General features: G+C 37.1%; 1 protein-coding gene across 1 annotated transcript in view; it reads right to left on the bottom strand.

Annotated features, from left to right (window-relative positions):
• Positions 1 to 13040, bottom strand: part of DOCK3 (dedicator of cytokinesis 3) — a 212502-nt gene that overhangs the window by 142467 nt on the left and 56995 nt on the right. The window contains exon 7 of the mRNA XM_086470656.1: positions 2551 to 2699. Within this exon, the coding sequence (XP_086326782.1) occupies positions 2551 to 2699 (149 nt within the window). The remainder of the gene's footprint in view (positions 1 to 2550; positions 2700 to 13040) is intronic.

Genomic DNA, 13040 nt, shown 5'->3' with positions numbered 1-13040 from the left:
GCAACTGGGAAATAAAAAAATCCTGTATAGCAGCAATACCAGTCACTGTATGCATACAAAAACAAGCTAACTGTGGGTAACTGGAAGAAGTAACAAAGCATCATAAAAAAAGATTCATCCAGGATCATATTTTTATATTGGGGAAAAACAATGTGTAAGCAACAGAAAATTAAATTGCTACAATAAGTGGAAATCAGTATTGCATTGTAAGAATGCCTAGCAACAATACAAAAGGTTAGCAGCAATAATTGTGAAAAAATTGCTGCATTTTTGATATATCAAACTACAGTGCAAAACTTCTTAATATTTAGACTAAGCATATAAAAATAAGCAAAAAAGTTCACTGTAATAGTTTTGAAAACAGTCTAAATTACTAGTTTCACAAAAAAATCGTTAACTACTACTCCAACAAGTGTATCTGTCCCTTGATTTCGATCAACTCTATGAGAACACAAAGGATGACTACCAGAACCACTGCCAGTGTATTTAAGGGAAAGTGACACCAGTTCAACAAATGGAAAAAAAGCTTAACTGGTGATAACAGAAAGTGTTTCAAGTTTGCATCACTTCTTTCCAAATAATACAATGCATTAATGATCAAGGTCACGATAAAAGTAGCTTTACACTAACTAAGCACACATGCTACACAGTAGATGTGCAAGTTTACCTGTTTCCTGAAAGCTAGCTGGTCATGGAATGTCTCCAATAGGTTGTACTACCTTGAATAATTACAGACCTGCTCAAACTGCCTGTGTTTAAGCTTCTCAGTTAACATTAATGCATGTTATTAACAATACTTTTATTTTATTTGCAAATCTCAAGTATGATTGAATAAGCAATGAACATTAGTACATTATTTAAGAAAAGGCAATACTATGTGAGTATCTGTATGAAAATCATGGGGTTTTTTTAACAGATTAAGACAGGTGGTCATGAGTTTCATGATAAAACTCAGAGCAAAAAGATACAAGAAAGTGACAGAACTCTCCCAGAAATTCTATGGAAAAGAGTGACACTGCAGGAGGACTTTCCAAACTTCCAGACATTTATATTTAAATACTGTATAGTGCACAGATTTAATTAAAAACCTTTTCAGTCATATGCCTTTTTATGCAGTTCATTTACTAATACCCTCTTCTGTTTAAGCGTGTATCTCAGTACTTGTCCTTAGGTAGTAAGAAACACAGAAAAAAATTTTTCCCCTAAACAAGCATCTTGAGCAGATGAATTTAATCATGAACATATTTATAGCTAGTGACTTCAATGATGCTTCTCCATAATTGTCATGCACTAGATTTAACTTTATAGGTTTAATGTACTTCATATTTAATGATTTTACATTTAAAAAAAAAATAAAGATGTCTACAGCCACCTCATTGAACAACCTATTCTCTTCACTGCGGCATTGCTGTCTACTCTCCATTTTTTTTCCTCACAACATTTTTGCAGCTTCCTGTTGTTAATTTCATCCATACACTCTGAGCAAAACCATCTAGGCATAATATTCAAAAACAGTCTCTTGGTTCCTATTTACTCTACTGGGAATGATAACGGAAAATATCTGTAACTCTGCACTGCAGCACAATGACTTGATGCAATCTACTAGTCTATGTGCTTCAGAGTCTATGAGCTTTCTTTCAACAAGAGAAACGCAATGTAGCATGGGGGCTAGGCTAAATCTTCATGATTGTATTCAAGTATGTCTCTCAGAGGGTGTTCTGAAGTAGGTGACTAAGAAATAGTTGTAACAAAGATATATCAAGTGAAAAACATTTGACTTCCTACCTTCATTGTCAACATACAAATTCCTCCCTGCCCTCCATATGTTAATTAGCACTAATCCTACTCCTAGTTGGAAAGCAGTCACTATATCCCTGAAGAGGGTGGTTATTTCCTTTGAAAAGGTCATACGTGTGTAATGCAAAACTTACCTGTCTGATACACTATATCTCAGAATGAAACCAATTCTGGTGAAGGGCTAGTTCTTGTCTAAAGGCAATTTATTACCACTTCAGCTTCCAGCTGAATTGCAGTCATCTTTGGCTCTAAAACAAACTCTCCACAAATCCACCACAAAACTGACCAGGGAGAGTCTAAATCTCTGAGAAATGTCACTATATAAGAAGCCTAAACACCACAGCCTCAGTTCCAATGTCACTCCTGACAGTGAGATTCTCTACTTACTGCACCAATCGTTAAAACACTTCTTCAACTGAAAAAAACGTGGGTTTAGCATCTATAAACATATACTCCCAGGCCTAATATTTACTATGATACAAAGAAAGTAAAGTGACCTCCTCCTTTTAAAAGTGCAGATAGCCTTAGAAAAGGCTTACTAAGAAGCAAACAGCTCATTTTACAGTAATAGTAGAACTATGCAATAAACTCACTGTAAAAAGTTATATTTGATCTCCAAATAATCAAATGTTCTACCTGTGTACAAATACTATGTGAAGAAAAAAGTTGTTGGTTTTGTTTTGATTCCTTTTTTAATAAAAACTATTTTAAAATAATTAGAACAAACAGTACCCAGCTGGTACCTGTACTTACTCATTGCCCCAGTCCAGCCTCACTGTGAGGTGTCTCTTGACCTCTCGCACCTGATCCTGTGTCAAGTGACCTGACAGCAGCTGTCTACGTAGGTCAATGAGCTCATTCATCACATGTCGCAGTTTGTAGAAAAGATCTACCTTATGTTTCTGTAAAGGCATATTTTTGGGAGGAGAGGGGAAGAGAGTGAGAAAGAAGGAAAGAAGGGGTGGGAAAGGGGAGGAGAGATTAATAAGTTTGGAAAGAGTGTGAGAAGAAAGAGAGAAAGAGAGATATTAATAAGTTACCAAATTTTTATTTAGTTACCTTAGAGGAACTTTAATCCAGTTTGTACAAGCTTTAAAATATTTATATCAAAAAGTAGTGTTAACTAATGCTATTTAAACTGAGTAACTTTCTATTTCTAAAGTTTAGACTCAATCTGCTAAGGGGCCCATTTTCTGTTGGAACCTAATGCTACAGATAAGAGGATTCATTATATGCAGCAAGGACCACTTAATCCAATCATTTAATAAATGCAAAGTTTTAGATCTAAAGTAACAGAGAGTGAAAAAGTTTGTTTTCTGTCAGCAGCTAACTTAATGGCTCTGAATAGCCACCCCAAGAGAAAACCACTTTTAATATTTTTAATATTCCAGTTACTAAAATTTACCCAGGTATCTATGTTGGGGTGATATGAATATTTTTTATCTGCACTCTAAAAGGGGCTAAAGCAATTATGATAAAATCCAACTGCAAAACTACTTTAAAAGAGGAAAATTACTGCAGATAGTAAAACATCCCACACCACCACCAGCAAAGCACAAATCCAAACAAGTAATACCACAATTGTTTCCAAAAAAAACTAGCATTCTTCAAATATGGAAAAAACCCACCAAAAACCCCAAAGCCAAACCCCCAAAAACCAGGCAGAAGTAGAAATACTTTTTTCCCCTGCAGTAAATGACTATATGGGAAGGCCACAAAAAGGCAGCTCTGAGACTAACAGAGGCCACCTATAAGTACCCATAAGATAAGAAAGGGTGTCCAAACTGCTCTGATATCTGCTACATGAGAACTGTGTGTCCAGGCAGCTCTTGTCTACACAGCCATGTCTCTCAGTGCATAAAACGACCAATGTGCAATGAATGAGGATGCCAAGGTAAAAGAAATATGAAAAAAGCCCTCCTATTGCAGTCAAATGTTGTTTTTAAAAAAAAACTAAGTTCCATTCCTACCTGTATGCAAAGCTTGAAACATTTGAATCTCACCTGGGGAAAACACTGAATATATGGACTGAAACTGAGACTTCACAAGCTAGCTTTGTCTTGATTGTATTTCTGCTTGTAAATGAATGTTCTATAAAACCTCTCTAAGTATGTGCATTTATCAAGACTAGATCTGATAGAGGAACATTCACATTCACACAGAAAAACGTGTTTTCTATGGCACACATTATTAGAAAAAATGTTTTTCACTTGTCTTACTGAAAAAGAATTTCCATCTACTCGAGTTTGTCTTCCCACAAGACCACTAGATTTGTATGACTTAGGGAAACAGATTCCAATGCAATCCATTTCGATTAGCAATTTGTTAGTTTCTCTGAACCTGGTTACACATCTGTTCTGCTGAAGTAAGTTAAGCACAGATGGAATCATTTGCTGTTCTTATTAGGCAATTTTGAGATCAAAAGATGCACACAGTCTCTCAGCTATGCATCAACACAGGTTCTGGTCCTGTCTGAAAAAGCGAAATACGGACACCAGACCCAACCAAAAGACATGTATTTCCAGGGCTGAAAGATACGTATTCTAGGAAGACAATCATGCATAGCTGGTAAGTATAAAATGATTAGATTTGTGTTTAGGATTTTTCACTAAATGTGGTCCAAAGAAAATCATATATAAGCTGAAGAAGACAGCAGGTATAGGAAATGTCCATTTTAATATGCTATTTACGTGAACAAAAAAAGGTTGTAATTTCTTCTAACACAAGATGAAGACAACGCAGTTTTGGACTATCGAACAAGCAAATTAGGTATATACTATCAATAAAAGTTAGCAATGAAATTATCATAAGAATCATGGTAATCATATTCACATAATAATCACACACAGACTTCCCAAATAAATCTGCTGAAAGAGCCACTTCTTGGCACTTGCAATCGCGGTTGAAGGCTGCCAATGAATTCAAGTCTAGAACACTATCCTGGTTAAATTACTGTATGTTCTGGAGTTATTTTTACACAGTTATTTTTTACATAAGTATTAGAAGTACTTACTTTAAATACAAATAAATGAGAAAGGAGATTGTAGAATACAATTTTGCAAAAGCTAGTCACATTAGGTCCTACGCAATGTTCCAAAGGGGGGGGGGGGGGGGGGGGGGGGGGGGGGGAGAATCCTCAAACTCAAACCTCAATAGGCCCTCTTCAAAAAATATTTCATCTGCTTTAAACAGAATGGCCAAGTAATGACAGAGAGACAACTAAACATATTGTGTCTTTTTCAGAAAATACAAGGTCCCCTATAAGGAAGGAAGAGGTATCAGAAAGTGGAAAGCCAGACGGAGATATAATCCTGAACACCACATTTCCAGAAAAACTAATAATTTTAAGCATTAGAGCCATTCAAGCAATTTTAATCAGAGTAGCACTATAAACAAACTCAAAACTTTATCATCTTGTTAGTAGCTAAATAAAAACATGCAAGTCAAATCTGATATGTAATCACTCACTCTGTTTTACAATAAACTTTCATACATTCTATAACCTCTCATTTTTCATCTAGCTTTGTCACAAGCTGCCAAGCAATGACCACTTCACCAGTCCATCCAGAATGATCTGCTGTGTACATTTATGAACATATTTGGCAGATATTTTACATCCAGAATATAAAAGCAAGTATTTATGCAAAAACTTTAATGGTAATAATTAAGGTGTGTCATGGGCAAAGCATCTGGATAGGCTTAATGAATTTAGGACTCTCTTACAAGCAGCGCAAGTCTGTCCTCCAGCACATCTTGTTGCCTTATTTTACTACCCCCAGATACAAACAAATTTGCTGTTTCATTGATCTGTTACTACGAACAAGTCCCACTTCATCAGTGCTTCACATGCACAGCTACACATCAAAAAATATAATTCTGGTCATTTTGTTTTTCTTTTAATGACTGCATATTAACTCTATGGAGATCAGTCAAAAGATGGTTTTGGTTTGTGGTGGACTGATCTTTACCAGCTGCCAGATCCCCACCCAGCCGCTTTCTCACTCCCCCACTTCAACAGGCCGGGGCAGGGAATAACATGAAAATATTTCTGGGTTGCAATAAAGACAGGGAGATTACTTACCAGTTACCATCCCAGCAAAACAGACTTGAGGGGAAATTAAGTTATTTTATGGCTAATTAAAGTAGAGTTGGGTGGTGAGAAACAAAGACCAAAAGCCCCTAAAAACCCCTTGTCCTCCACCCCGCCTCTTCCCAGGTCCAACTCCACCCCTTCATTCCCAACTCCTCCACCTTTCTTCCCCCCAAGGAAGTGAATGGGGGATTAAGGGGTGGTCAGTCGATAGCAGCTCCTCTCTGCTGCTCCTTCCTCCTCACACTTTTCCCCTGCTCCAGCATGGGTTCTTACCAGGGGCTGCAGTCCTTCAGGACAAACCTGGTGTGCTCCTCCCCAGACTGCAGTGTGTGGATGCCCACTCTGCTGCCTGTCTGCTCTGGCCTGGGTGTTTGTGGGGATGTTTCTTACTCTTTTTCCTCATCCTCACTGCCTGTGTGGCCTTTTGCCATTTCTGAAATGTGCTCTCCCAGAGGCACCACCAGCTTTGCTATGGGGCTCACCTGTGCCCTGCAGCAGCTCTCCTACTGAACCAGCCAAACTGGCCTCTTCCCACAGAGGCATCCCGCTGCCAACACCTGGGCACATCACCCAACACAGGTGTTTGGGGGTTTTAAACAGGCAATCACAAAAAATAAACCTGCACTCACACAAACACAAAGCTGTTTCATGCTTCAGTGCAATCATATAAACTCCCTGTTTAATGCCTATGGGGGCTTTGAAATACTAAGGCTGCCTTTGTCATTCATCTCTAAATAAATACCACATACTAAGAAAATCTATAAAAGACTGGTATATTATGGAAGATGGCCTATTTATAGTCATTTTGTTACCATGACTTCATTTAACACTACTGTAAAGAAATCAGGATTTTGCCTCTCTCAACAGCAGTCCCTTAAGACATTTCCTATAGAACCACCTTAGGCTATAATGGGGGAGAGTGGCACAAAAAATTATTGCCCTTGTAAAAGCAAGAGAGTAGCTTTTCCCAGGTTCCTTGTTATGGATTTCAGTATCTAAATTAGATATTAAAGCCTGCAAGCCTGATCAGCATATGAAAGGAAATAGAAAAGCTAGAAACAACACAGAACTCATCCCTTTTCAGTTTTGTCTGGATTTTTTTAACTAAGCAAATTATTTTACAGTAAAGCTCTGTTGGAATTCACAGATTGATGCAACATTTATAGTTTAATCTTACCCAAAATCTCTAATATTAATACCATGCAAACCTTAAACACTACCTATCAAATCAGATAGTATTCATCAAGTGCCTGTTGACAAACAAAGGTCAGACTTCACAGGTCAATACAAGGATATCTCAGGAACAGGGAAAGGAACTGAAGTGAAACTTAGTATCATACAATAGTTTAAGTTGGAAGGGACCTTTAAAGGTCATCTAGTTCAAACTTGTGTGGGAGATGTGAACAGGGGTCCACATATCAAGACTGGATCCCCAGTAGAGCAAAGCAATTTGAGGACACAATTAATACTTGCACATATTATTCTGTTCTACATGTGTGCCTAGTCCTGTTTTAATATAGAACTAAAATGGACTTTAGTAAGTTAAAAAACTCAGAAAACAAATAGGGAAAAGTAACATCAAGCAAGAATGAAGTTAAGTAAATTACAACTTCTCCCAAATAAAACCATAAAGTACATCTACAAGAGCGTTGTGGTACCATCCTAGAGTTTTCACTAGAGTCTGGGGTTGAGCTCACACTTCAACAGCATACCATTGAGCGTTCAATGAACAGTGATCTTCCAAACAAGTAACAGACTGAGATAGGAGGGCACTTCAGTTTTGGGCTATTTCTATTCTTCTATCCTGAATTTATTAATTGGGATGCATTAATATGAATAGTATTTGTTATCTCCTATGAATATTCATAGCTTTTAGCTTCAAACAGAAATTATCTGCTCTAATACAAATCTGCTTTAAACTGTATTCAGAGAGGGCATTTCAATTTACAGTGTGTATTAAAGCAGAGTAAATTAGAGTAACAAAAATAAATTCTTCAGACTTTTGCCAATTGAAATGTGTAAAACCGCTCAAAATACTGACAACATGACAAAGGGAAAACTTGAGCAGAAAAAAAGAATGATGGAACATCAACAAAAAAGCAAAAGCAGAGCAAACCAGCAAAATAAACCCGTTATAAGATAAGCAGAGATGCTGCTACAAGCTTTTCCTTTATATTAGATTAAATAACATATCTGAATCACCACATACCGTACTGAAGTAGTTCAGTAACTTTTTTTTTGGTATACTATGTCCCTATGCTTCTTCCAACCAGTGAAATCCTTGAGCTAAGAGCTAAAAGATATGTTGAATTTACATCAGTAACTTCATGAAAAGGTTCCTTGCACTCTTGGCAACAATCCAAGTGGAAATTACAAGAATTACAGCTTTCCCTGAGTTACAAAAAAAAAATATTCTCAAAAGAATGAAAACTGTGATATGAAGCTATATATGGCCAGATATATATGGGCACCCTCGTACTAGCAGCATATATACAAACTCTTCCCACCACTCACTATTCCCACTACTTCTCTGAAATACACTAGAAATTTCATTTGTGCAGAACTTGTTAACCTCCTCCTCTACTTAAGAGCATTTAATATGCTTTATCAGCAAAGCCACAATTGGATTGCTTTCAAAATAATTTCAGAACTTGCTTGGACTGCACATTTCTAAGAAAAAAAGTTTTTTTAAAATGTGATTACATTAAAATCCTTTATGATAAATACAATTGATCCAAAAGCTATCCACCAACAAGCCCAAGCATGTGGTGACATATCTGTTGCGAACTAAATAAATACCCTACAGCTTTTCATAGCTATGAACATCATGCCAAGAGGAACCCATGTAACATTACAGCAATAGCAACATTTGAGACAATAACACAAAGGAGAACAAGTCCTCCTAGTGTTATCAAAGCTATTTGCTCATGAAACTGGCTGTTTTCTTTCATAAGTTCTCCATTACTGTCTATGAAGGACAGTGGGTAATTCTGAAACCTGTTATCACAATGTTCCATATTTAACAAATCAACCTATCTCAAGTTCAGAGCTCTCCATAGAATATTCTTAAGAAAAATATATTTATGAAAGGTTAGTACCATGGTACTGCCCTTCTTCAAGAAGAGAAGATTTGTCCTATTTGTTCATATCACCTCACAGGCTTTAAATATCTAATTTAAAGATGCAACTCAGAACCCATTTTTATCGATAGCAATGCAGTATGGTACAAAGAAAATTGTATTTTTCAATTTCCTTTATAAACAACTTTTCCATTTAAAAAGATAAGTTATACTATGTATGTAAATAACTCTAGGTACAAGTTATTATGCTCACTAGTAGTCAAGACATGCATCTTGACTCTCCTACCTTTTACTTATTTACAACTTCAGATACCCAAGTTATCTAATACAGCAACTTGGGACAAGTAAGAGATGACAACATTTAATAGTTACAGAAACAATTTTAAACCAATCTGACACAGCTTTGATGTCTGACTTCATGCTATTGGTATTCATATGCTTTTGTTGCTTTTAGGCTCTGTATCATCATCAAGAAATGCAACTTGGCCAGAACGAGACAGGTATTCTGGGTGTAAATTAGTGCTGTTTAGCTTTTTTGGTTAACAGAAAAATAGGATGCAAAGAAGGGAGATTGGTCTTCTCCAGGAAAAATAAGGCAGGGCTCTGCAGGATAATTACCTTGAGAAGAGGAAAAATTTGTAGAAATAATCTGAAATGAGCCTCTGTCTCCAGCCCACCCCTATCCTCGCTGCCAGCTGAGGGCTGGAAAAACCCACATAATGACAGTGTGGAAGAGTCTACAGCTTACCATTTTGTTGAAATTCAATTGAAGTTTCTAATTCTTTAGGAGTAACAGCAACATTAACCTCATTTTATAACATCATCATAAACTTTTTTAACAAGCTTAAGGAAATGGAATTGAAGGGGATAACTATTCTGGTAAATTTGGAGCTTTAATTCTTCATTCTTAATTTCTAATACTGGAAAACAAGTGACAACTAGAAATAGCATGAGACTTGCAATAACATCTCCAAATTGGACAACACTGAAAATACATGTTCAAGCATGCTGCTAGTCATGTTCAACACCATTCCCTCCACAAAAGACAGAACCAACACAAGTGATGAAGTGTTGCTTTTGACAAAGACCATTACTCTCTCACTGCACCATCTACATAAGCCTTTGATTATTCTGTAGCTAGCAGAAACCATCAGACTGATGCTGGCATGGACCTCGTCCAACCCTGCTGCTCAAGCAGGGTCACCCAGAGCGGATTGCTAGCCTGTAATTTGCTGGGTTCTCCTTGCCTTTTATGAAGACAGGAGTGATACTTGCTTTCCTCCCATCCTCAGGCACCTTTCCCAATTGCCATGATCTTTCAGAGATTAGATAGACAGTGGCCTCACAATGACATTGCAGGTATATCCCACCAAGGTCCACAGACTTGGGTACATCTAGTTTGCTTAAGAACTCCCAGGCACGATCCTCTTCCACCAAGGGTAAGTCCTTCTTGCTTGGGACTCCCCTCCGAGCCTCTGGGACCTGGGATTGCTGAAGGCTGGTGAAGACTGTGGTGAAGGTGGCATTCAGCACTTTACCCTTTCCATATCCTCTGTCTCCAGAGCCCTGCCTCATTCTGCAATGCTCACCTGTGTCTCAGACATATTATACGCCTCTGCCTACTGTTATGAAAAAGGAAAATGAATGCAGGAGCCACAGCTCTTATTTATGGAAACCACCTATGATACTCCTACTTCGGAGCATGACAGAAGGAGAAATAAAGGGCAGATCATGGGATCTACACACTTAGAACATCAACTGTTACTACTGACTAAATGACTGTCCTTTCTTATGTGTTCCAGTTTAGATTTTAATGTTTGTTCATGATGGAAAAAATCTTTCCTAAAGATAAAGATCCAAAGAATATCAGTTGTGTCAATGCCTAGTACTATTTGACTGGAGCCTCTGTCTCGGCTGCCAGGTCAAGGACACAAAGGTAGTAAAAAAGCAGAAGTTGTTTTATTTGGCAACCCTGCTGATAGCAACATCTCTGAACCACACAGGTGGTGTTGGCTATGCTTAGGTGCAGAGCAACTCTGTGTTTTAGGGCAGATGCTTCCAGACAGCTAATAGCAAATGGAAATGAACCGTATGTTCAACCTAGATTCTCTGTGTCAAGATGGTTTGGGTTTTAGAACAGCCAGAAATATTGTTAAGGAGAGTCTGATCCATCAAAGTAAGACTTATATAAGCAAGTAATTCCTTCAGCTTTGACAGTAAATGCAGCACCACATATGGCCCCAGGAAGAATACTGGTAAAATAATAACCGATTCAAATGCAAGGTAAAGATAAGCTCCTTCACCCTATGAAAGAATGTGTGAAGCAGACTAGCTGTAAACTCTGGCACTGAGCTGATAGCCACTTCATAATACAGCAGGACTGAAAACATAAATTACAATTTAGTAGTTAAACAAAAAAGAAAAAAAGAAGTAGTAAAATGCAGACAGTAGGATGTAAATTATAAATAAAGCCTGTTTTCAAATACCTGGTTTTACTTGTTCTATAAAATATTCAACCTTTTGGTAAATAAAAAATTGAAATAGTTAAAGATGAGAGGTAGAGCTGCAAATAAAATGCTAAGAGAAAAAAGGTGCAACTCCCACAATAAAGAATTAATTCAAACCTCTTCAATTTAAAAATGTTTGTTCAATGTATGTGACAATAACACTGCAAATATTTGTAACGGACCTGTGGCTGGCAGCTGTTGAAACTGTAGATTTTAAACAAAGATCCCAATAACATCAGAACAAAACCATGTTTTTCCACTTAGGCCATCTCATTATTATATAAAACAAATATAAAAGCGTTCCTGTTAGAGTGGAATACTGACTTTTTTTTCATCTATTTTAAACAGGGTCACCTTCTGAGACAGAAGTTAGGTATTTTTCACTAGTGGTTAAAATGTAATAGCATGGTCCACAGACAAAAGCCAAAAGGAAAGGAAGAAAAATATCACTACACAGGCTAACACTCAGCTTAGGTGTAATGTTAATAAGTAACAGTCAAGCATTATGTCAGCATTATTTCTCGACTGAAACACAGCACATCTGGCAATGCAGCACCCTCAAGTAGACTACTGACTCTCTCTCTGCCAAATCAGTCCAGTCTCAAAAGCAAAAGAACTAGCTACTGACTCACTGTTACACCTTTACATAGCATCTGAACTATTTCTGTTGTTCTCCCACTCAAAGATATCCAAAATATCTGCTGTTCTCTACAGGGTTTGAAACATAAGTAAGCCCAAAAAGAGTGCTGAATGTCAATCTTTTCCACAGTTTATATATAAATAGCCAAAAAGCATCTCCTTGCCAAGTAGATAAGTTGTCAAAAACATAAAGAATATGTTTAAAGGGGTACAAAAATTAGCATATCATCTCTGAAAGACCTCACTAGAGAAAGGCTCCTAAAAAACTATTAGACTTTTGCATACAATTCTCTTGCCTGAAAGAATTTAAAACACATCAGTGCAAAACATCCACTACTTCTTAGCACTTTTTTTATATTTTAGTAATGGTGTTTTTCAACACAGCTGGTCCTGACTAAACAGATTTAAAGATCCATCAGTTCCAAGACTATAAAGGATTATTGTGATTATCTAGGCTGACTTCCTGCAGGGCACATGCCACAAATTCGCTCACAGATTGCTGCAACACACTTCCTCTAAGATAATGTGGCAACAGAATTTAAAATACAATCCAGTCTCGTTTTAAAAATATCAGTAATACAGAAGCAACTGTTTTAAAGATATCAGTGATACAGAAGCAACTGCTTTCCATGATTAATTTATTGCTAATTACCCTAATTATTAAGAAGCGGCTTAATTTCTATTCTGAATTTGCATGGCTTCACTTTGTAAATACTGGACTTTGTTATATCCAAGTATGACATGAAATATGTTATTCATCATATTTGAGAAATCATGGCAGTCTGGTGAAGTTTGCACTGACTGGAAAAGGTGAAACATCACCCTCATTTTTAAAAAGGAAGACGAGGAAACCACAGGCCAGTCAGTCTCACCTCTGTGCCTGGCAAGATCATTGAGCGGATCTTCCTGGAAAACAGGCTATGG

This window comes from Leptosomus discolor, chromosome 9, assembly GCF_034619465.1.
Source record: "Leptosomus discolor isolate bLepDis1 chromosome 9, bLepDis1.hap2, whole genome shotgun sequence".
NCBI classification, from domain to species: Eukaryota; Metazoa; Chordata; class Aves; order Leptosomiformes; family Leptosomidae; genus Leptosomus; species Leptosomus discolor.
The sequence above is the reverse complement of the archived record's forward strand: the minus strand, read 5'-3'. Positions and strand labels throughout refer to the sequence as shown.